The following is a 26,193-nucleotide window of genomic DNA, read 5'->3' on the forward strand; positions in this document are numbered from 1 at the left end:
TCCTAACTGATAAGTCATTTATATAATGTATAAAAATATCACATATTAAACTAAAAATAGCAACATAATTTGAGCTTAAATCTGACCCTACACAAAAATAATAAACAAACCAAACTATTATTAACTAACATAAAATCTGTAATTTATCATATTAAAAAAGTAAACTCTGTAGTTTCTTAAATCACAGCTCAAAATCTACATACGAAACACATAAATAAACATTTGATCCATATCAGTACATAACATTATATATAAATGTGAAACTGTTTGTTTGTGTCAGCATCATGTGAAAACAAACCAACTAATCCGTTTTAAATTTGAAGGTTACATTTGTGTTATCCCAGGGAAGATTTTAAACCATAGATCAAGGTCCTAACCCCCTTGGGGATGAAGTTGTAAATTAAAAATATTCAATAAAGAAAAAAATATTAATCCATAATTTATTATTATACTTGTCAGCATGGCAACTGAAATAGTTTGTGGCGTTTTCTAAGGTATGTGTACCTTAGTTCCATAATTACTACTATTCTGTATTTTATAATTTAGTTTCTTTTTCAGGTTTCTATAAAGTCTGAATACTGTAATTGTTATTTATTAGTATTATTCTCACATCTATGAGGGTAACAAACAATACGGGAGGTCCAGGAAATGGAGCCCCTGGCTAGATGGGAAGGGCAAGCAAAGTGAGCACTGCTGCCCTGGCTTTGGCCCTGTGATACCTGGAGACCTTGGGATCAGCCCCAGGACTTGCCTGGATCAACCTGGGCCCCAGGGATCAGGGGACAGAGCCCCCTGGCTAGACAGTCAATATGCATGCTGACATGGCTGGATGACTGGCTAGATGTATATGAAAGTAATAGGATAAGTGCAATTAGGCATTACCCTGTTGTTGCCAGTAACAATAAGTGGATAAAAATATCATATCAGGAGTGGGTAGATATGCTATTACGCAACTAAAAAAAGGGAACTGTCCAACATTTACCTGATGGATTAAGGAAAATTAAGTGAAACCTTCATCAGAGCAATCACAAAACACAGAATTAATTAAAGAGAAATGGTTAAAGCCTATATTAATTCATAAAAATAATGAATATATGAAATAATATTAAAACAAATATTTGTAATAAATATGAAGTAAAACAGAAGTTTTTTATTATATTTCATTTAGATGCAGCTCTAGATACAGAGTAGCATATCGTTTTCTAAATCGGCTGTAGATATATGAAAAGAAAAAAAAAAATCCAATGATTTGAAAATAAGTTTAATAATAAGTTGATAATGGTATCAAAATGAAATAGAGATGACAAAGTAGTTAGGAAAGACTGATTAAAAAAGAGGTGTACTTTCACAGAAATAAAACTACAGGAAACGTGTGTGTAACTCATACAAGAATATGAAAAAATTTCAGGAAATGAGGTTAAAATGAATAATGTCGAGAGAGAAGAGAGAACCAACTTATAGTATGAATAGATGAACTGTTTTTTTTTTCTGAAATCATCTATCACTTGACTAGCTTGATGCTATTCTCTATTCCTTTCAGTGCTAATCTTTCAACCTCAATACATTTATTACATCCTACACTCTTAGTTATATGTTTCATCTATTCCAACCTCTTTGCCTTAAACTGTAGTTTTTATCTACCACATCATTTTCATCATTAAGCCAACTATGTCTTAATAAAGGTAGAATTTCTTCACAAAGTTTAACTACAAATCACTCTTGTCCCTTATTCCTTTTAAGACTTCATTTCAAATTTTACCAGCTCACCTAATTTTCACCATTCTTCTGTAATACTGCATTCCAAAGGTAATATTCTGTTTGTTTTTTTACTGTCCATTACCTGTGAAGTATAGTATTAAGCACTATACTCCACATGATGATTTATAGATCTACATCTTTAAATCAACATTTAAAATATTTGTAGAGAAACCTTTTACTCATAAGCTCCTAATATTTAAAAAAAAAAATGTTTAGTATTTCTTTTTGGAGAAATGTGCATTATGAGTCAACAAAATGGCAATAGTTTTAAATCTTTGATTTTGATTCCACCACCTATGTAGATATCATTGAAGAAGCCAGTGTTATCATTCTCATCACACCTGATCAACTAATGGCAAGTGTTACCATTATCTTGTAGTGAATCTGTGTTACTCTGTGTTTTTTGTGTGAGATTTTCTTCTGTGTAATTATTCTACTTGTTCTAGATTCATTGTTCAATTATCTAAATGTGTTTATACTTTCAATAATCTATTAAAATATTAAATGAATTATTGAAATGCATTAATTCATGATTATTTTAATAATTGTGTATAATTCATGTAATACTTACAAGATTCATTAGGGATTTTAAGTTCCATAACCAAACAAATATAACATTATCTAAATTCGTACTTCATAGTAATGTCCATTTGATGTCCCATAAGACATTCTGTAGAGAACAAACAAGTATAATCATCAGTTTAAGACCTGATATGTCCAGTCTCAGGACTAGACATTTTAGTAAGTTGGGGATAGTTTCAGATCATGAGTCTTGTTGGAGAACATATCAGGATATTCTGTTAGGACATGCAAAGCTATTCAGAGGATACTTTTGTTCTATGAGAGTGGTAAAACAGCTAAAGAATGGGACTTATATTTTTATTGTTGTTGAATTTCTTTTACTGAAGAACACAAAAAAATGAAAGATAACTCAGGAAAATGATGGTAGTGGTTATGGATGAATTTCATGATAGGTTATAGTGCTGAGTCTGCTCTGTTATGGTGGTTGAGTGTAATTATTACTAAGATGCTACAAGCTACGATTTATATAGTTGTTTACATCTTGCTTCTAAGTATATCATTTATATTATAAGGCATAATCTAGCAGCCCTTGATAGGGAAGTTGTATTTGAGGGCTTTTTTTAATAGTTGTGTATAATGGGATTGAAATCCTATCAATAAATTGTACAGTAATACCCATGTATTGAACACAGGCTATGATGCACGACTAATTTTATACTTAAAAAAATTAATGTGATGAATTCAATTTAAAAACATCACTTCCATAAAAAAATATTCAAATCATCTGTTTTAAACTCTGATGTTTTTAAGGCTGACTCATTATCACAGAAGCTCCATAAAGCATTAATTCCAGTGGATGTAGGATTAACCTTTTTAACCAACTGCTAATGCAAACTAGTTCATCCTGCATTGATAGCATTATTATTACTAATCTCTACCTTTTACTACTACTAATACCTGCAGGCCAGACATTGGGCTTTTTGACTGTAGTACTGATATCACTTCCTCAGGAAAAGTAAAGAAATAAGTGCAACACTGACAAAAAAGAATTCTTAATGCAAAAGATACTGAATAGTTTCTAAAATTAAAATAAAAATAGTAATGATGTTAATGCTTGATACAATTCTAGTTATAGTAGTTTCTTATAAAATATCTTTATAAAGAAAAAATGAGACTAGTGATTTAATGAGACAGTTAAGATTTAAATGAGATTAGAAGTCAAAGACTAAGAAAAGAAATATTTTTTTGAACATTTTGTAATTGTCCTAAACATCTTGCCGATAATATATTGTAAGAAGAAAAAAAAAACTCAAAGCAACATGAAATGTAGTGAAAAATTAACTTGGTTATGGATTGAAAAACCAAATGATCTATTAAAATATTATATAAATTATTGAAATGCATTACCAATTCTACATTGTCCAGTAGTTAGATGAATACTTGATAATTAGTTCAGGGTGGTTGTTTAAACCACCTAACAGCTTCATAGACTGCAGAAATATGACGCATGTGCAAAATCGAACTGAATATAAACTAAATCCACTGGAGGCTGGGATAACTATGATCTTAATATAATAAGACTGATGTCATTTGTTGTATGTGTGAAGCACAAAAGTGCGAACACTAGTAGCGTAGTTGTCTCAACTACACTGCCAATGGCCAAACCACGCTGAATACACCGGTTCTCATCTGTCTCAACTACACTTGTGCTCTTCACATATTTTTAACTTTTATAATCTCCGACATGCTTATATACTTGATTTTGACAAATATGAAATGAATGAATAAATGGTAACAAACTGCTAGAAACTGAACATCTTTGAATAGTTACATTGCTATCAGTTTGCTTTTTTGGTGTAAATGTATTTTGATACATATGTATCACATATGTTGGCACAAGGACTGAAAACTTATGTACTAGAATTTTACATACATTGGTCTCTGTTACAAGCAAATTAAAAACATTGTCATTCTCTATATGTCTTTTGTTGTCAACACAACACGTAATTCTAAGAATTTCATTTACTTTTTTTTATTCTACTCTAATCATTGCGCTGTGAGACATACATATAGAAACACTTATTGCACTGTATATTTTACTTAATGAAGTGAATAGCTGTTTAGTGATTTATTTTTACTATTTGTTGTGTTGTTTTCATTTATGGCTTTGTCATAAAGTCAGTCATGTAAATTTTTAATATTTCAATACAGTTATTTTGTTTTAAAATGCTTAAATTAGGAGGAAAAGGTACAGTAGCTCATAGTCAGGAGAAGGAAATTGTATTCAATGTTTACAATTTCTTTTTACAAAACAATTTGGAATCGTAATAATGAGGAAAACTGAAGTCTGAATACGGTTGTTCAAGCAACAAAAGTATCAAAACGAATGGTCCAAAGAATTATAGCAGAAGGGAAATCAATTAAAACTGAGAAGCCATTCATGGACATTTCATTGAGAAAAAGTGTAAATCACTCCAGTACTGTGTGCAATTTAGATTCGTTTGACATGGATGCTTTGAGGTGTTTAATAAATCAATTTTATATAACCAAAAAATGCATCTCTGCTGTGAAGAGAATTATACAAAAAGCGTGCAAAAGTGAAATTAATCTCAAAGGGAGTGAAAGATCTTTAAAAATTTATTTATTAACACCTCATTATGTAAAATGGGATTTTGGAGGAAAAACAGAAGACAACTGGAAAATACTTATAGAATGGCATGACATTAAAATGCAAAGAATGACATTTCTATGACAAATGTCATAGAAATAATTATTTAAAGTACTTTAAAATATTAATATTAATTGTCATAGAAATGTCATCCTGTTTCACAAAGAAGAAAGACCGATTGTATACACAGATGAAACCTACGTTCACGTTAGTCATGCGGCACCAAAATCATGATTAGACACAACAAACCTTCATGAGGGATTGAAAGTACCAGTATCTAAGGGCTCACTATTAATAATTAATTGTTCATGCTGGCTGTAATAAAGGATTTATTAATTAGGATTAGCTTTACTTATGTATGAGTCAAATAAGAAAGGAGATTATCACAAATCAATGGCTTCCGAAAAGTACACGAAATGGTTATGGAAGAAGTGTATTCCCAACTTGCCACCTTGACCAGTCATTGTACTAGATAACGCATCATATCACAATGTTCTGTTACAAACGTAGCCATATTCTAACTCTAAAAAGTAATAAAATGGTTAGCTGAAAAACAAATTAACTGTTCTCCTGCTATGATGAAGACTGAATTATGTGATATAAAATTACACAAAGAAAATCAAATTAAATTTCTAACAGATGACATTTTCGAAAATTATGGTCAGAGTTGCAGTTGCCACCTTATCATCTTGACTTAAATGCCATTGAAATGAATTTGAGTGAAGTGAAAGGGCAAATAGCTAAAATAAATACAACCATCGGGTTGGTCTAGTGGTTAACGCGTCTTCCCAAATCAGCTGATTTGGAAAGTCGAGAGTTACAGCGTTCAAGTCGTAGTAAAGCCAGTTATTTTTACACGGATTTCAATACTAGATTTTGGATACCGGTGTTCTTTGGTGGTTGGGTTTCAATTAACCACACATCTCAGGAATGATCGAACTGAGAATGTACAAGACTACACTTCATTTGCACTCATACATATCATCCTCTGAAGAATTATCTAAACGGTAGTTACCGGAGGTTAAACAGGAAAAAGAGAGAGAGAGATAAAATAAATACAACTTTTAAAATGCCAGACATTTTTAAGTTAGCTGAAGAGGAATTTCATAAGCGTCTGAAGGAAAGTGGAGCAATGTCTGTGAGCATGTTGTCAATGTTGAAAAAAAATACATTGAAGATTAACATTTATATGATGTGCAGATCGAAAATTTTGTGATAAATGTGAATTCAGAATCGGACACGAGCTTTTCCGAGTCTACCGACGACAGCGACTTCGGAATTTGTGACCTACAGCAATAAAGTGAGTAAAAAAATAATTATTTAAAGTACTTTAAAATATTAATATTAATTGGGATACTAAACTAGTTTAAATTAAATAGCATTATATGTATTTTTGGTTATAAATGTCATCTGTATTAGATTGACAATGATTTCAGTCGGCCTAGTACCGTGCCAAATGTTAGTAGTTTTTTGTGCCAACCTTTCTTTTCTTTTTCCTGTTTAGCCCCCGGTAATTACCGTTATGATAATACTTTAGCGGATGAACGAGTATGATATGTATGAGTGTAGTCTTGTATAGTCTCAGTTCGACCATTCCTAGGATGTGTGGTTAATTGAAATCCAACCTCCAAAGAACACCCACCGGGTTGGTCTAGTGGTGAACGCGTCTTCCCAAATCAGCTGAATTGGAAGTCGAGAGTTCCAGCGTTCAAGTCCTAGTAAAGCCAGTTATTTTTACACGGATTTGAATACTAGTTCGTGGATACCAGTGTTCTTTGGTGGTTGGGTTTCAATTAACCACACATCTCAGGAACGGTGGAACTGAGAATGTACAAGACTACACTTCATTTACACTCATACAATCATCCTCTGAAGAATTATCTAAACGGTAGTTACCGGAGGCTAAACATGAAAAGAAAGAAACCTCCAAAGAACACAGTATCCACGATCTAGTATTCATATCTGGTGTAAAAATAACTGACTTTACTAGAACTTGAACGCTGGAACTGTCGACTTCCAAATCAGCTGATCTGGAAAGAAGTGTTCACCACTATACCAACCGGTGGCTTTTTCATGCTGACAGTTCTACTACACGAACCTCCGGGTTGGTCTAGTGGTAAATGCGTCTTTGCAAATCAGCTGATTTTGAAGTCGAGAGTTCCAACGTTCAAATCCTAGTAAATCCAGTTACTTTTATTCGGATTTGAATACTAGATCATGGATATCGGTGTTCTTTGGTGGCTGGATTTCAATTAACCACACATCTCTGAAATGGTCGATCGGAAACTGTACAAGACTTAACTTTATATATCATCTTCTCAAGTAATATATGACGGTGATTCCCGGAGGCTAAACAGGAAAAAAAGTTCTACTATACTGTCTTTTCACTATACAATTCAAAACCTAAAAAACATTCCATATATATATATATATATATATTAATAATAAAAATTCAACTAGTGTATCTAAAGTGGTATGATCAAATCAACTAAAGAATAACTTAAAAAATTATATATAGTTTTTTTTAAGCTACACCTAGCCGGCATCCGTGGCGCGAGTGGTAGCGTCTCGGCCTTTCATCTGGAGGTCCCGGATTCGAATCCCGCACACTATTGCCATTAATTTCATCTCTGAAGAATTCTAACGATGGTCACGGATTTAAAAAAAAAAAAAAAATTAAAACCTACAGCTGGCGAACTCTATACGAACGATTCCAACTTGTGCAAGTTGTTGTCGTACTCGTGTTCATATTACAGCTTGGTAGTGAGTTGGCGTGTAGTTTTAAGGTTATCGGTTTAACATATCGGTCTTTGTATTTGTTATTAGTATTACCAGTTAGTAGTGCATAATTAGTTTTAACTTATCACTACAGTTGTACTAATTATAGAACTCATTGCAACAAAAAATTTTTTTTTTTCATTGAAAAAAGGTAGGTCGCAACCTCGCTATTGATGAAACTCTATCACTTAGATATTGCATCATCTTAAAAAACAATATTAAAAATGTATTAATATTTTAGTTATGTAGCTAATCTCTTTTCATTTTGGTGCTTCGTATTCAGGTTTTCTGTAAATGGGAAATAAGGTAACATATTTTTATCATATTGTATTTTAACCGGGGAGGGATTAGTTTCAAGGTACAAAACTGAGCTGTGCTGCTTTTCCATTTAGATATTGCAGTGTTTAAAAATGCAGATATTTAAAAACTATTAATGCAGCATGTATAATTTTATTCCGTTGTCTTTGGTGCTTGTTGTTTTTTCGATTCTGAAATGAGACAATACACCGAAATTAAGGTACAGAACTGAGCTAATGTTTCCCTATTTGTATTTACGAAGTTAAAATCAAAGATATGTTAGTAAGGGGAAAAATATAAATATTGAATGATGTAATGTTGGTAAAAAATAGCACAAATAGTTTTTTAGTCAAAGTAAAGTGAAATAAATTTGGGTAGAAAAAAGCCAACAAAAAAAAGAGCTCATTTTTGCATATACTCAATAAAAATTTATAATTGAGAAACATTTTTTCATTGAATAAATGCTTTTTTTGTGTTCGTTATTTTATTTTGGTAGCATCAGTTGCCATGTGTGATAGTACTTTAATGTGATCATAGTGTTTGTGAAAATTTAACAAAATGTCAAATGCAATTTAAAAAAAAGACTAATAAAATTAATAATCTGTAGTTACATTTTTGTCTATGAGAAAGTTGTAATTGGTAATTCCATAAATTGTGTCATGTTTAATGACTTTATAAAAGTAACAGAATTAAAAAATTTGGTCTATTTAAGGTGTGTTGTATACTTGACATTGTGAGTAATAATTCTTTTTTAGACCGTATAACAAAGTTGATTTCAGTAATGAGATTCAATTTAATCTTGAAATAATAATAGAAATTGCTAGACAACTTTCATGATGTTATGTAAAAGCAGCAGGAATTTTGCAGGACCACAATGTGGGAAATGCCTTATAATTCACATAAATACGCTAAAGCAGTAATTCGATTTTTGGCACCCTTGTTGAATCCAGATTTTCTCGAGGTGCTCTTTTGTCAAATTTTAACAAGTACACTTTACAAAATAGCCAAGGGTTAGGCAAAAATTAATAAAACACATTTTAGACCATAAAAAAATTAATTCAACTAATTATAATTAGTGGGATGGATGAGGCTGTTGATCATTGAAAATTTTCTCAAATTGTGCTAATTTATTTTGCATATTAATTTTCACATGATTCTTAGATTTTATCACTAATTGCTAAAAACTGAGCTTTGCACAAATATGAACTTGTAATTACAATTAAATTCTTCGAGTTTTCCATTGAAGATTGTATATTCATCATTTAATACTTCCAAAATTCTAATTCCATGCTGCTAAATTTTGTTTTCTATGTATTTTTACAAGACAACTCACTGAGAGTCTTCTGCTGCAGTTAAATTAAGTTTGTGCAGTGGCTTTAAAAAATCTTTAATCCGTAAACATTTCTTCTTATATTTTTTTGAAAATATTTTTTCAAACCAGGTGATTAGTTGTGATAAGTATTACTGCTATAAACAGAATGTAGCAAATCAAGTGAGCATTATTATTTTTGTCTGGCTTCATCGAGCTGGAAAACAACTTTCTTCTTTTTTAATTTTTCAATTTGTTAATCCCTATGTCCTTCACTTTGAGTTATATTCTGCAGCTGATGGTGTTATTTGACAAAATACTTTTGAAACTAGATTCCCAGTAGACTTACTGATCATAATATTCACCATTTATAGCAGCAGATAGAATAAGTTCTGCGATTGTATGGTGCTTCTTTCATTTTGCTATTTTATGTGTTATTCTGTTGTTTTGCTTAGTATTTATGCCTGCTTATAAAAACTACCCTTTTGTCGATTTTGATTTAACTCTGTTAGCTTACTAACTGTGGTTGGGCAAGTGGTTTCTGTATGGTGTTTTATGCTTGTTTAATAAATATGGTTAGTTTACACTTTTCATTGAACCTGACTTATAATGCTGGTAGAAACATATACTTTTTTCTCATTCATTATGTAGCATATTCTAGAAAACTGGAAAATGCTTGACAAAGTGGGTGAAGTACTCTAAATCCTAAAGATAGCCATAAAAAAATGTTAATTCAGTTCTTGATTTTAAACTGCATTTGTTTTAGAGGAATCAGGTACAGTGTACAATTTTTTGAAGGCCTTGTATTCAGTGATCAGCCCAGTGATTGAAAAGTATTTAAAGTACTTTATGTGCTCTATATTTATTAATACATGAATCTTGTATATTCTGATATAAACAATTTTGTGTATAGAACACTTCCATAGAACAATGTTACTTTAAGAGCTGAATCAGAAATTCAACCTACTATTGAATAAATCAGAAAATTCACTTATGATGAATAAAATTGTTGTGTTACTTGATGTTCGAAATAAGCAGAAAATTGCTGTTTTTAATTAAAAAATAACCTTCTTATTAGGGAATTAAACAGAATCGTATCCATTTATGAAGATCCAGTGTTTAATCTTGTAATCATTTTCGTTTAGCTTATGTTCATTTAACATATTGAGGAATTCTTCATTTCTTAATTTTTTGTGATATTTTCATTTGTAATTTACAGAAACTGCAATAGCATATTCTTGAATTATGATGATTGGCCCTTACTTGAGGAGTGTTGATAAAACAATTACAGAATACTGGTGTCAAACTACTTAAATAAATAAATGATTGTGTAAATAATTAATGCTTAGTTGATTCTTTGCTTATTCAGCCAACTTCTGGCCTATAAAGGAAGAGACCTTACAGGTTAGGGAAAAACATTTTGTAACTGGCCTTTATTTTCTGTAAATCACTAATTTCTCGCTACAGTTTTCTCTTTAAAGCATATTTCAGTTTTGGAATCAGAGGTTTCAGATTTTAAATATTCAGTAAGTAATTTTTACTGTTTTATAAATAAAAAATTGTTTTTTAAGTAAAATAAAAATGTAACTTAATAAAATATTTAATTTATTAAAATTAGGGTCATTCCATGTCAAATAAACAAGGTGGATAACCCCTAACCATTTACAACCTGACCGATTGGGATTTTCATGAAATTTGGTATGAATTAACTGTTGATATAGCTGTGAGAAAATACGGATTTTAAGATCTTTATCATTAACTGTTTTGTTTTTAGACCGTCACAAACTTGCTGGAAAATGGCAAATTTTAGCTTGTGGCAGTAGTGTTAGATCGACAACTTTGTTATTTATTAAGGTAGGATGATAAACTTACTACTTTAGAGGATGAGATGAATGACAGTTATTGTAGCGTGTGAAAATGTCATGCTTGACCAGGATTTGAACCTGGGACCTCTGGATGAAAAACCAAAATGCTACCACTCACGCCACAGAGGCTTGCAGTATGATAAACTTTTTCTTACTTTAAAGCTTATTTGATGTTTTTTCATATGATATACAACAAACCTATGTTTACATAAATCTCTTATTTCAAGGGTCTTTGATGTTTGTTCTTGAAAAAAACTTGTTCAATTTTATGAAAAATATATTTTATTCATCATTATATTATAAAATAGCTGTGAAAATTTGAAACTGGGGCTGTATTGGCATCAAGAGAAAAAAAATCTTATCACTGTTTTAACAAGAAAATCTTTTTTGTGGGGTTTTGACCCCACTGATAGATAGTTAAATTTTTGTTGGCTAAACTTGCAAAATTAAATAAAATGTCTTGCAGAAAGAAACTAAAGTGATGGGGTAATATGTTGCTCATTTGTTTTTCCCAGTAATAAGAAATAGTGTTATCTCAACTCAGTCAAATGACTAAGAATGATGTAATGCGATGATTCCTGTAATTAATAAAAATTAAAAGGCAAAATGTATTGAAGCTTACTATATTATCAGTTTAGTCATAGTTTGTGTACATTGTTTTAGAGTAAACAATATTAAATATGATCTAAAATATTTGATTTATTTTTAATAATTTATTTGTGGAGTAATATGAAGTAAGAAAGCATGAGCACTGTGTAAATATGCCTGCCTTGAAATTAAGATATTCAGTGTTCGTTTATTGAATGCTAAGTAGTTACTTACAGTGTTTTAAGTTGGGTATCTTTTGAAGTATGGCAACTTTTTACAATAATAAATGTTGTAATCCATTTCAAGAAGTAAGTCATAATAATGTTACTAAAATTTAAGAAAAGTGTTAACATGGATGACAGAAAAAATCCAAGTTTAGAAAGCGATTAGAAAATTTATGATAAGTGTGTGAAAAACTTATCTCAATTAGTAATAAAGTTCCAGAAGAAGAAAAAGAAGAAGCAGCAGGTGTAGGTGAAGAAGCCCTTTATGATGTTATTATAATCATTAGACAGGCTCAGTGAGAGTCTAAGTATTGGGAAATCACCTGTAAAATGTAAAAAATTTCAAGAGAAAACATATCTTGTCAAAAATATTAAAAAATTGAATCATCACTAAGGGAAAAAATATTCAATGTACCTAGTAAACTCGTTTAGACTTCATCTCAAGTTGAACCTTTTAGCGAAATCTTTGTACAGTTGAAAGAAAAATTTAATTATACAGTGGATAGAAATCTTAAAATAACTCTTATTCTTCCATGAAGTTGGAGTATCAAAAAAGTACAAGATGAATTCCCAGGAACCATCAATTACATGATACGATAGGAAAAAACAACTAATTAAAAACAAGAGATTACACCAATTTAAACCAAATTTTCACCAGAAGAATCATCACTTTTTCCATCTCCAATCTATGTCTTTTTCTTGTATATCAATATCGTCATCACTATCGCCACTACTCTGTTCAGAATCTTCTTTATTTTCATTATGATTTTCTGGCAAAAAATCTTCATCACTTTTGTCACTATCAAATTCACTACCACTATCAAATATTCAGTGTTACTGTCACACGTCTCAACTAAACATTCAATAATTTGTCTCAGCAGTCAAACTTCTTAAAATGTTTAAAAACTAATTGAACCAGGAATCTTTATCACATTATGTGACTGCTGAAAATTATTCATTTGTGCTACAAGATGAAACCCAAGAGTTTCACGGGATCAATCAACAGGGCTACAATTCATCCTTTCGCTGTTTATTTTAAAAGACAAGAATTTGCAGACACTTTAAATGATAATTTAGTTGTTATGTCTGACTGCCTTAAGCACGACACTATCAGTTCATCTTTTTCAAAAAAAATAAATTCAGTTTTTAAAAGAAAATTATAAGATTGTGAATAAATTAATTTACTTCTCAGATGGCTCAGCAGCACAATAAAAAAAATCAAAAAATTTTGTGAATTTAACATATGATAAGGATGACTGGTACCAAGGTGGAATGGTGGCATTTCTTTGCCAATCACATGGCAAGAGTGGATGTGATGGTCTTGGTGGTACTCTTAAAAAATTAGCATCAAAAGCAAGTTTACAATGTCCTTATCAAGATCAAATAACAATAGTCGCTCAGCTTTATGATTGGGCTCAGTCAAATATTAAAAATATGAATTTTCATATTTGTTTCAAATGAAAAATATTAGAAAGAAGAAAATTATTTAGCACCTTGTTTAGCAAAAGCTCTGGCGATCCCAGGTACTCAAAAGTTGTATGCTTTTTTACCAGTCGAGAAAGGATATCTGAAAACAAGAATGAAGAATATGAACAACATAAAGTTTTGTATGAAACAAAAGTTGGTTTTTCTGAAATTTCTGATATAAAAAGTTTTTTGTCATGTGCATTTATAATGGTGCTTGATGGTTGGCTTGTGTGTATTATTTACAAATGAATAGACTGAAGAAGTGGAAGTAAGTTTTCTTCACCCTCAAGGTCCATCCCTTTACGTTTTTCTAGCGTACAGTGATAATATTACCTTGACAGGAAGTACTAACGAAAGTTAATCTGAAACTACTGCTGGACATACGTATACATTATCCGAAAAGGAAACTACTCGGGCAAATGAAACACTGACAGTGAAATAACTAGCTATTTCAAATAAACACATAAATACTCTTTTAAAATTTAACTTAATACTAATATTTAGTGGTATAATTTTTAAGTAGCAATAATTGAAAACCAATGAAAATATCTGATTATATAAAATTAATCAGTATATTTGCATTAATCAATAGATAATTGCTGTTGATGTATTTTATCAGACTATTGTTAAATTTAATGCTATAAATTAATTAAAACTAATTAAAAATTTTTATTGATTTGCCTTATTTCTTGTATATTGTGTAAGATTTTAAGATTGTCAATATGTCCAAATTATAAACGTCATAACTGTAATTATGTAAAGTCATGCATTATTATATTTTAATTATTAGTTGTGCAATTATTATTTATATTATTGCAGCGTCTTGTATTAGGGAAAGTGAATCTTGAGAATTATATTTTATACATGTTTTAACACTTGGGTTTTTTAAACATTTGAAAATGTATGAGATTTATTATTTTATTTAAAATTATTAACTTATTTCACTTTTAAACATAACGTATAATGATTTTTCAGCCTCATTTTGACTTAATTATTATTCATTGCAGTCTTGTTATAAAACTAATTACAAATTTAAAAAAAATATATTTTACTAAAACATTAATACTCATTTTATTTTTTATCTCCTGATCCCAAAGCAGTCCCAGTTTCAAATTTTCTTAACTGCTTCATAGAATTACGAATAACATATATTTTTTTATTTAAAAAAACCCGTTTTCTCCTGAAATTTAAGGTCAAAGGACCTTGAAATCAAAATTTATGTAAACATATGTTTGTTGTATATTGTATGAAAAAGAGCATTAAATAAGCTTTAAAATAGGTTTATCATTACCTTAATAAATAACAATGTTATGTTGACCTAATAACACTACTGCTGAAAGTCAAAATTTGCAGTTTTCCAGCAAATTTGAAGGGCTTTAAAAATGAAACAGTTTATAATAGAAATCTGAAATTCAGTATTTTCGTATTACTCTATCAACAGTTAATTTTTTCAAAATTTCATAAAAAATCCCAGTTGGTCAGGTGGTGGGCCTTGTTGATTTAACATGGAATGACCCAATAGAATTTTATTAAAATTTCTTTTATTCATAGTTTTTAAGTATTTATAGCCCCAGTATTTGCAGTATTGTTTGAGTATGGATGACTGCAGGACATGTAATTAATATTAGTTACACTTAATAAATGATTTCACTTAGATACCCTTCCAGAAACATTCATAAATATAAATACTTTATTTAAATATACTCCTCAAATGCCAGTAAAACATTACTGAAGATATAGATGTAAAATAAATTAAATTCATGCTGTAGGATTTATGGTGTGATTAATTTCTTAATTCCTCAATTGGTGTGGTGTCGCTGACGTAGTGAGAAGTTGATAGTGTAATCTTGGATATAAAGAACCTTGTATTCTATAAACATTGCGTGTTTTCAAACTACCAATATTCTGATTTAATCTGTAATATAATCATAATGAAAATTGTCTGTTGTTAGCGATCAGTCTTGTAGTTAAAACTATGCAAATTAATGTCATAATGTTGGACAAATTTTGAGGCCTGAATTATATTAAAACAAATAAATTTTGATATAAAATTTATTACGCACTGCCCAAAAAGGAATATTTAAGGTGTATGTATGTATGTATGTTTGTTCCATCGTAGCACCTCAATGGCTGAACCGATTTAGATGTATTATCTACTTTGGAATCCTTATGTTTTACTGGGAGTGTTTTATATATATATATATATATGTGTATGTATGTATGTTAAAAAAAATACTCTATACAAATATGTTTTTCACTCGTTCTTTAATTATCATTTATTAGTAATTATCCTATGTCAAAGAGCAATGTTTTTTTGTCAGTAGTGTATTTTAATATTTATCTCTTGTTTATCCTTATAATTTTTCTTCCAAGCATTTATCATACTTGATGTAGCTTTTTTGTGTTCCATATTTTTTTTTTTTTATGGAGATAAAATATTTTGTCTGATATGTGTAACATGATTGTATGTCTTATAATTTAGATTCTGTATGACTTTGTGAATGAATGAGTCTGTATGACTTTGTGTTAAAATGTGTTAAAAGCTTTATGAATTTCCTTTTTGTGAGGGAATAAGAGCATTTATGCATCTGATGATTATTCTACAGATTGTTTCACTTTCTTGTAGTAAATTGAGGAACAATCTCTAGAAGTTGTTGAGTTAAGCAAAATACAAGTATGTTGGTTACATAATCAACAAGTTAAAATAATCAAAATATGTTGGTTTCATAATACAGCAAATTAGGTGATTAATTGATAAGAAGTAAATATGAACAATTGATAAGAAGTGTAGATTATGATATGTACTATTATGTTTTTTAATAGTAAAGTAAGTATTTTAAAGTGTTAAAATGATAAGTATCAAATATGAAAAATACCAAAATTTTCATTAAAAGAGCGATTGAAAGCTAATCTGTTTTTAATATTAGAATTTGTCGATATTAACTTTTCTCTTACTGTTAAATAGTTTTGTTATTCATGTATCATTATTAGATTGTGATAACATTACTTCTTTAAATCTATATACACATTATAATAACATATTTATTTGTTCTCAGTGGTATGGAACATCAACTGTAGAAACTACTGCTGAAAATTTAATTAGAAGCACTAATCCTTCTAGTATTGATTCTCGTAACATTGTAGTTACGACAGAATCAACATCAGCATCATTATCTTCTTCATCTGGACTGACAAGAGAAGGCAGTATGCCTGAGTCTGGAGGTGAGTCTCATAATTCTTTTTCTTTAGTGGAACTGACTATTGACAGGTATCAACAAACAGCATTCTCTGTGATGGATTGTCCTGAGCTTTTTCTTTTAAAGCTTAGTGTCCTCATCTCTCTTTCAAATCATTCAACATTCCTATCCTACTTCTTCCTCTTCCTATCAAACCTGCAATCTTTCCTTCAGTTATTACTTTTTGATTACATGCATGTCTAAGGATGTGGCCTATCCAATTAGCCTTTCATTTTTGTATTGTCTTAATGATACTCTTATTCTCATTTATATTTGTCTTGACCAGATCATTAATTACTCTCTCGCCAGTTGATATCTAGCATTTTCCTCCATGGCTACATTTCAAAACTTTCCTCATATCGAGTTTTTTTTGTCCATGATTCTTCTCCATACAATACCACACTCGTAACAAAACATCTTGCAAATCTCATTCTCAGATCAATAGGTGTACTTTGTGTTATAAGCAGATTTCTGACCTTGCTGAACACCATTTTACCATCCATATTTCTGATAATTATGCAAGTTAAATTAAAACAAATTAAATTTAGATTTATCTTATTTCTTAATTTGACTGACACATTACTGGATAGAAAATTAGCTACATAAGATCAGCTGAGCTCTTTTGAAATTATCATGTAAAAAGGTCAACAAATCAATTCATTGATTCCATATAATATTTTGTGTAAACAGTTCAGATAGTGGAATGTTAATAAAAAACGCATTCTAAGTTTTTTAAATGAAATGAAAACCTGGAAAAGCTATAAAAATGTGTCTTGGGGTTTGTGCAAAAATTGGTATGATTTAGGAGTCCCTGACATGTGAGGTACTGGATTAAGAACAGTTCTTTAGGGATTGTTTTTTTGCTTAAAGCAAATTATAAAATTTATTACTTGTGAATTAAATTATAATTTGATTATTATTAATTAATAATTATTTGTATAATTTAGAAACAATAATTCTGCCTGTACTGATTAAATTGTCATATTTATAATCATAAATTATATAATTACAAGTTGTTTGTCACAAAATTGATTGTATATAATTTATTGCACTGCTGGACTAAATGGTTGTTGCTTTTGAAAAAAGCGATTGGCATTAAGATGCCAAGTTTTACACTATATTTTTTAGAGAACTTAAAATTAGATGTTTGAATTTCTATATTTATATACAATGTGATTATTTAATTTCAAAGCAAACAAGATTTCAACTTATCAGAGTTTACTTGCTTCAAAACGTTTTCATTATTCCCATTAAACATTATTAATTTTGTTGTGCTTCACTGCTGGTCATCATTATTAGTAAAAAAGAAATTTAGTTTTATTTTCAGTGTTCATAATATTTATTATGTACTTGAGCTTCAATGTACAGGGTGCAGCAGAACTGATTAAGCAGTTTTGAGGAATTATAAAAAAGGACTGGTAATTTAATTTAAGTAATGGGGGTAAATTTAGAGAAAATTTTTCTTATTTTATAAATCAGCAGTACATAACATTTACTAATCATTAAGTTTTGAAAATAATGTCCTCAATATGCGGTTGTTAGCAGCAACACACTGTTGCAGATGGACTCTGAAGCTTTCTATTGTTCATTCACACATATTGCAGCATAATTTGGGTATGGTGATAATTTCTTCAATAATCCACTTCCTTAGGTTTGTTAGGGTGTGAGGGTGATGTTTTCCTTCAGATATTTCCAAAGAAAGAAATCACAAATGCTCAAATTGAGTGACCATGCAGGCCAACCCACATCATCCCTTAGAGAGACCAGATATCCTGGAAAGATTTCTCTCAAAACATTGAGTAAATTTCAGGCTGTGTGAGCTATAGCCCCATCTTGCTGGAACCTCAAGACCCCCCAATACCTTATCTTCATCAGTTTCTTCCATTCTAGGCTGCAGAACATTTTGCAACATTGAGACATAATGTTCAGAATTTACGGTCCTCACATTGTCCTCAAACAAGTACATGACTATCACACCAAATTGTGATATGGCACACCATACCGTTAAATGTAAGGGAATGTAATGGAATTTAGTGAAAACTTTAGGGGTTATTTTTAGCACAGCAGTGGAAATTTTGCTTATTCTTAGTTCCACTTAAGTGAAAATATGCCTTGTTGCTACTGAAGAAGGCTCCTTGGGGGTGATCTTTGCAGCATTTGCTCACACAGGTTTTGGCGGTTAGTGTAGTAGTCTGCCTGACTCGGTTTTATTTTGAAGGGTTGAAAATTAAATTGCAATGCAGTATTTTCTCAAACTGTGGTCTGACATCCCAAGGCAACAGCATGTCTCTGAGCAGAATGTCTTGGTAATTGCTTGACTGCTGCTGTCACTAGCTTCAGATTTTCTGGAGTTTTGATGGACCTGGTTTGGCCATGTGTACCTCTTAGTGTGCTACCAGTTTTCTCCAACTGCCTAACCCAGGATCGAATTGTGTTTGCAATAGGAATGGCATTTTGTGCAGAATGTTAAACCATCCTGAAAAGCTATTTGCATTGTAATCATAGATTGGTTGTTTTCAAAATATGCACACAGGCAAAACCATGATGTGCTTCAGTTGAAACCATGTTGGCTACTGAAATGCGATCACTAGTGATCATGTACACCTGCCTACCCCTACCTCTTCTCAAGCATTGGCTCGAGTAGTGGCAACGCTGATTGGTTCGTACATGTGCAGTAGCTTTAAGTGGTCTATTGGGCATGTAACAACCGCATTGCTGTCAGTTCATTGTTGTTTGCCTTTGTGAGACAGTGTGTTAAAATGAATGCAGTAATAACAAATTCCATCAGTTGTGAAGTTCGATCAGTGGTTAATTTTATAAATGCAAGAGGTCATAATGGTGCTGAAATTCATTGTCAGTTTTATGGAACATATGGACCTACTGTAATGAGTGAAGGAAAAATAAGGCATTGGTGTCGTGAGTTTAAGGAAGGGGATTCATTTGTTTACTACAAACAGAGAAGTGGCAGGGCTAGTGTTCAGACTGATAATTTCATTGAATGTGTGAATGCAAGTGAGAAAATTATGCAATGCGATTAGCAATATTTCTGTAGAATTTCCAGAAGTTTCAAAAACATTTCAACGGTGTTGTCTTTGAAACAGACACTCTAGGCTATTGCAGACCGTGTGCACAATGAATGCTGAAAGTGTTGACAAGTGCTCACCAAGATCACAAATAGACATCTGGACATGCTTTTTTTTACTGATATAACCATGAGGGAGACAGTTTTTTCCCCATATCGTCACTGGTGATGAAACATGGATTTTGTAAGTCGATGCTGAGACGAAACATCATTCCAGGCAGTGGCATCGTTACAGTTCACCTAAATTGAAAAAAATCAAACAAGCCCAGTCCTGAAGGAAAGTCATGGCAACTATATTCTGGGACCACAAAACACACCCTGTTTTAAAGTAATATTCTTTATAGACATAATTTTTTTGTAACAAGTTGATTATGTCAGTGTTAGTTTTATTTTTAAAAGACAATGATTCAAGGGTAGTGAAATTGGAACTATAAATCTGAAAGTCATAAAGTTCAATATTTAGTCAAAAGAATTATATTCTTTGTTTTAATTATAAAAAATTGGATCTGGACACCATATGACATCCTTGTACGCCTATTAAATTACATGTACACATTGTTTTACTGCACTTCATTTAGACTTATTTCATTTGAAAGTGAGATATGATCCTCCAATTCTTAAATAAAGTGGGCAGTTACACTATTGCTAAAATATTATTTTTTATTATCAAATATTTATACAATTATTAATTCAACAATCTTACCTGAAATATTAGATCCCTCAAGTAGATATGTGGTGGTAAGTGAGAACATGTCAGATCCATAAACATGCACACATTGGTTTGAATCCGATTTCATATACGTATATATATATATATTTTTTTTTTTTGTTTTAAATATATGGATTTATTAATAATTATTAACCTCTGTAAAAATTTTTGAATTAAAATGAAAAGTATATAAAATTTTATTTCACTAATAACTTCTGATTTTTTTTTTTTACTTTCTTGTATGAAATAAATGAAGTATTGTGATCACAAAAAATTTTGGTTTTCAGATTTTAACGGAAATATCCATTTGACCATCTCTGAATCCATTTTTACTAGTTTTGGTGTCATGTCTGTACGTACATATCTTGAATAACTCAAAAACAATTAGCTGTAGAGTGTTGAAATTTTGGATTTAGGACTTTTGTAATATCTAGTTATGCATCTCCCTTTTTGATTGCAATCGACTGGATCAGAAGTGTCCAGAAAAAGCCCATAATCTAAAAAAATTGGATTTTGGATTTTTTGTTAACTGCAGTACCAAGCCCACATTGAGAGCTTTTCAACATACCGTTTATGATATACCATCATAAATAGTACTTACTTTCATTGATTTCAGAATTATAGCCAAATGAAATTTTAATTATTGAAATATGTGGATTTATTATATTTGGATTTAATAGGCATACAAGGAGGTTATGTGATGTCCAGATCAGATTTTTTTTTGTGTTGTTATTATTGAATTATTACTTATTGTTAAACATTTTTTTACAATCGGAGGTTAATAATTATTAATAAAGCAATATATTTAAATTTAAAAAAAAAGTTAAATATGTATGTTTATGAATTCTGATTTGAACCGATGTGCCTTCTCCTTGTAAGATCCTTATATTTTATTAATTAAAATTTTATGTGGCTCTAACTCTGGAACCAATGGAAATAAGTAACACTTATGATATATCGTTGAAAAGCTCTCCACTAGGGCTTATTACTCCATTGAGAAAAAGTCCAAAATCTTAATGTTTTTGATTTTGGACATTTTTGGCCAAGTTGATTGCAGTCAGAAGGGGAGGTGCACAACTAGATGTTATAACAGTCCCAAATACAAAATTTCAGCATTGATATATGTGTATAGATATCACACCAAAACTAGTCAAAATGGATTCAGAGATGGTCGAAATGGATATTTCTGTTGAAATCTGAAAACCAAAATTTTTTACAATTACAATTACCTCCTTTACTTCATACAAGCAAGTAAAAAGGAGGTTAGTAGACTTGATAGGATGTAGTTTATTTATTAATGGTTCTAGAAGTTTTAAATTGTTTTGAAAATTGATCAAAAAATTTAAGCATACAAAAGATGCAGTATAATAGAGCTTCTCAGTGAAAAGAATGTATTCATGCTTTGTGACACTACATTTTAATTATAAAAAAGTTGGGATCATTTTTCAGTCGTAAATTTTCATTACCAGCAGTCAAAGTGCTGCTTTGTTGCAAGAGTTTTGTAATTGAGCAATGAATATGAAAATATACAGTGGTGTCTTCTTTGCTTCATATCTTCCATTCAATTGTGTGTATGTAGATTATTTTATTATTGCAGTTATGAAATAATAAAATAAGCAATATGCTTTATGTATTTTAACTAGGATAATGAGGTGGATTAAGAGAAGAAATGACACAGTTAAAAGCCAGGAATCTATTCCTGTCACTACACCAATTACCAGTTTCTGTAATGATTAGCGACTTTTGATTGACATATATATTCATTATTCTATTGATAGTTCAGTCTCAGTCTCACATAAAACCAAAGATTATAACTAGTTACATAAATTTTTGTTTATGAAAATAAGTTATATGAATGTCTAAGGTCAGATTACTCAGCAATTTAGGTAGGCTACTTAAGAAAGAAAGGAGAAAAATTATTGTAATTTTTTAAGGAGCATTTTAGAAACAGCTTTGCAGTGGATCATGCATTATTGTGAAGTTGTTATTTTATGTTAAGATTTTGAATAATTGGAAAAATTAATCCATATTAAAACATTTGTAAGTTATCTTGCTAGGAAAAGATAAAATTTTAATTGAACAAGAACAGTTAGTTACATATTCATACCTAAATACAAATAATATATTTTTCTTGTACAACTTTTGGTACTTGCGTATTAACGCTACAGTTGCTGTTTAGGTTATGTTGACTTTGTGTACTGACAAATCGTACGTATATCAAAATAACCTAACTAAATATAACCTACGCTCGCTTCGCTCGCTAACCTCTTACATATTAACGCCACCATAGCTACAGCTTTATTTAAAAACAACGTAGTCAATCGGATTTCGGTGGATTAACATTAATTGGATTTCAGTGCTATAACATTAAGGTTATATTATTAATACGTTGTATATATTATGCATATTTAATGTTAATTATAAGAGGCGAGCGTAGGTTATATTTAGTTAGGTTATTTTGATATACGTACGATTTGTCAGTACACAAAGTCAACATAACCTAAACAGCAGCTGTAGCTGCGGTGGCGTTAATACGTAAGTACCCAACTTTTTTATTAAATGTTTCCATTTTGTTAAATTCATTTCTGAAATGATCTATTCAACTAAATTCATTACACTTTATTAAATTCTTTTACTTTGCTGTTATCAGAATGATTCAATAGTAACATGTTTTATTATGAATAAAGGTAGGAAGAGGTATGCAAATCTTTCAGCCTTTGTTGAATCTCTCTTATCTTGTCTCTTGAAATCGATGATAACCCACTTTTGCTGCCACTTTTTTATTTTTTCAAGAAATTGCAAATTGAAATTCTATTTCAATATTTTCAAAGAGCCTGGAAAACTGTCATCTACCTATTTTACATTATTTTTGTTGGGAAGATTTGGAACGTTTCATAGCAGTCAGTTTCAAATTTTGCTTTTCACTGTTCCAGAAAATAATTTTTCTGATAAAAACTTGTACTTTATGATGGACTACAAATATATCAGCTCCTTTTATTCTTTATATGTACAAATTCAATTTTTAAAATTTTGAAAATATTTTGCTCAAAGATGTGAGTTTCAAAACAAATTGTGCAGGTTTTGTTTAATCACTTTTCTTGTCAGAAATTAAGATTAAGACTTTGCAGAGTTTTACAGTTCTCTTTAGGACTTGTAATACAATGAGACAGTCTTCTTAACAGTCATTGTACTTAGTTATGAAAAAAAGAAGTGATTAGTGAAAACTGTTGGGCATCTCTCCTCAACACATAAACACCTTTTAGTCGGCTTTACTTGATGAACTTCATTGATAATTTAATTGAAGATTTTATAACTTTTTCAAATTACCCAGAAAAACTTTTGATAAATGTGGCCGAGAGACCATAATGAATTTGGACTACCTTCAAGTGTTCTAATAACAACTTTGAAAATTTGTTTAACATATGTTGTTTATATATTGTATAACATTATATTATTTTTAGACATGATTATTTATTAATTTCTTTTAGTTTTTAAATGAAAAATTATTTTGAAAAAAATTAAAATTAAGTTTGATCCACTCCAGTTTGATGGGATTTATCCAAATTCGTTGATTAACATTGGTGCATATTAAGAAATAATTTTATTACGAGTTCATTCCCTGAAGTATTAAATTTAAGGTGAAAATCTTTTCTAATGATTGCAAATCTGAGAAACAAAGTGAAATTGAACTTGAAATTTAGTACAAAAAAAATCTTAGTCATTTTCTCAAATCCTTAGTTATTGAGAATCTGGTTAAAATTTTTAATTTTGTTTTAATGTTCTTAAAAAAAATTATGTCTTCTCTTAATGGAGACATTCTCATTTGTTTCTTACACTGTACCATGAAAAACATTTGAGTAAAAAAAAAATTTTATTTAAATTAGACCAAGAAATTAAACAATTGTATTTTGTTTATTCAAAACAGGTGACTGATATTTTTGTAAAGGATTTACTTGATTTAAAATAGTATGTTGCATAATATTTTATATATAATTATATATCTATTATGTGTAGATATATCCTAATCATGGAGTGGGAAATGTTTCTGTAAGATATTGCCCCCAATAAAGCAGTATTTGTTTTTTAGATTTTTTTTTAGGATGATTAAGGAGAGCAACTTTTTAACTTTATTGTAATTTATCTTTTTCTATAAATTGATTATATTGTAGAATTCTGTAGAATAGTAATTTTTTGATACCTTCTTCCTAAATTCTCTTCTTTTTTGACTTCAAAATGGTTGAAGTTGAGTTAAAACCTTTTTAAAAATATTTTAACTATTTGAAAATATATGTTACCTGTTTATTTATCTTGTATCCTGGGTGTAGAATTCAATTCAATTTTAATTTTTTATAGTTTTTCTTTAAAAATAATAGAAAAATAGTTAATAATGGCTTAACGTTAAGTGAAATTTAGTTTAATGTATTGAAAGTACAACTTACTACAGTTGAAATAACCTTTTGATTAGTTTAAAATTAGTTGGGTGCATGATTCAATTTTTTCATTATTAATACATTTTGTTCATAGGTTAATAGTGCCATCAAGTTTTATTGAAAAATGATTTAAAAAGTACCAAAAACTTTTAAAGGATTAAGAGATATTTTCTTCTTGAGGTTATTTCAGTATAATAACATTCTCATTAGTGCAATTGAGTTTATTATGAATTTTGTTCTATATTCTGTTAAGAAGTATCCTCCAAAATTACACTCTGGAAACAGACTACAAGTGAAGATACTGTTAGAGATAGAATGTGATTAATGACCTTTTTTGATTAGGAATGTATGGAGATTCTTTATTCTGTCAACCTTGTCTGTCTTTTAATTAAATTAAAATCAATGGTTTTGATTATAAAATTTGGAGATCCCTATTGAAATAGGTTTTGTTTGTTTTTGGAACAATACTGCGTAAAAGCTGCAGCGTTTGATATATGCCATGGTTTAGAGAGTATAATATTGGTGTACGCATTGCCATATATAATGACATATGCACGTAATAACATATATAATTATCATAAAATGACATAAAGTTGGTCTAATGCCTGCCACGTTCTAATGAAATCAGCTGCTCACTTTGTCATTGATGTCGGTAATGACCAGGGCCACTGGAACCATGTATATGCAGTAATAAATTTGTTTTAATTACGTACTGATAATAGTGTTCTTGTGTATGTAAAGGGATTGATTAATTAAATACTAATGAAGAGTATTTTTGTGCTTGTATTTGGTTATTTAAGGTAAACATAAATTAATATTGATTAAATGGCAATAATTATCCATATTCATTTTATATCCTCAGTATATTACATCTAAATTTTTGTATTACACGATTAATTTATATAATTGTTTAATTATATGTGATTAATTTCACATTAGTAAATTTGATGAAACAATTCTTTTGGTTTTGGAAAATTTTAAATGTTTAATATTTATTTATTTAATTAAATTTTATCACTATTATCTAAACACAATCCTGGGAATATGTTTCACATATTTTTTTGCAATAATCTTACCCTACTAAAACTACCATCCTGCTCTACCCTACCACCCTGGGCATCAATGCACTTTGTACTCGACTGATCATTTGAGAGTTGTCTGACACAAAACGTCATTTGCATTGACTTCTCGTTGAATGTTCACTTTCAGTTCATCAATATTGTGAGGATTAGATGCATATACTCTCTCCTTTAAGTAGCC

At 30.0% G+C, this 26,193-nt stretch overlaps 1 protein-coding gene across 3 annotated transcripts in view; it reads left to right on the top strand.

Moving 5' to 3' along the window:
• Positions 1-7,682: 7,682 nt before the first annotated feature.
• Positions 7,683-26,193, top strand: part of AsnRS (asparagine--tRNA ligase) — a 101,894-nt gene continuing 83,383 nt past the window's right edge. The window contains exons 1-2 of one of the 3 annotated variants that reach the window (XM_075370373.1): positions 7,683-7,877; positions 16,533-16,698. In XM_075370373.1, coding sequence (XP_075226488.1) covers positions 16,683-16,698 — 16 coding nt within the window. In that variant the 5' untranslated portion in view covers positions 7,683-7,877; positions 16,533-16,682. The other 2 variants (XM_075370364.1, XM_075370355.1) reach the window with 2 other exon arrangements.

This window comes from Lycorma delicatula, chromosome 1 (genome assembly GCF_047948215.1).
Source record: "Lycorma delicatula isolate Av1 chromosome 1, ASM4794821v1, whole genome shotgun sequence".
NCBI classification, from domain to species: Eukaryota; Metazoa; Arthropoda; class Insecta; order Hemiptera; family Fulgoridae; genus Lycorma; species Lycorma delicatula.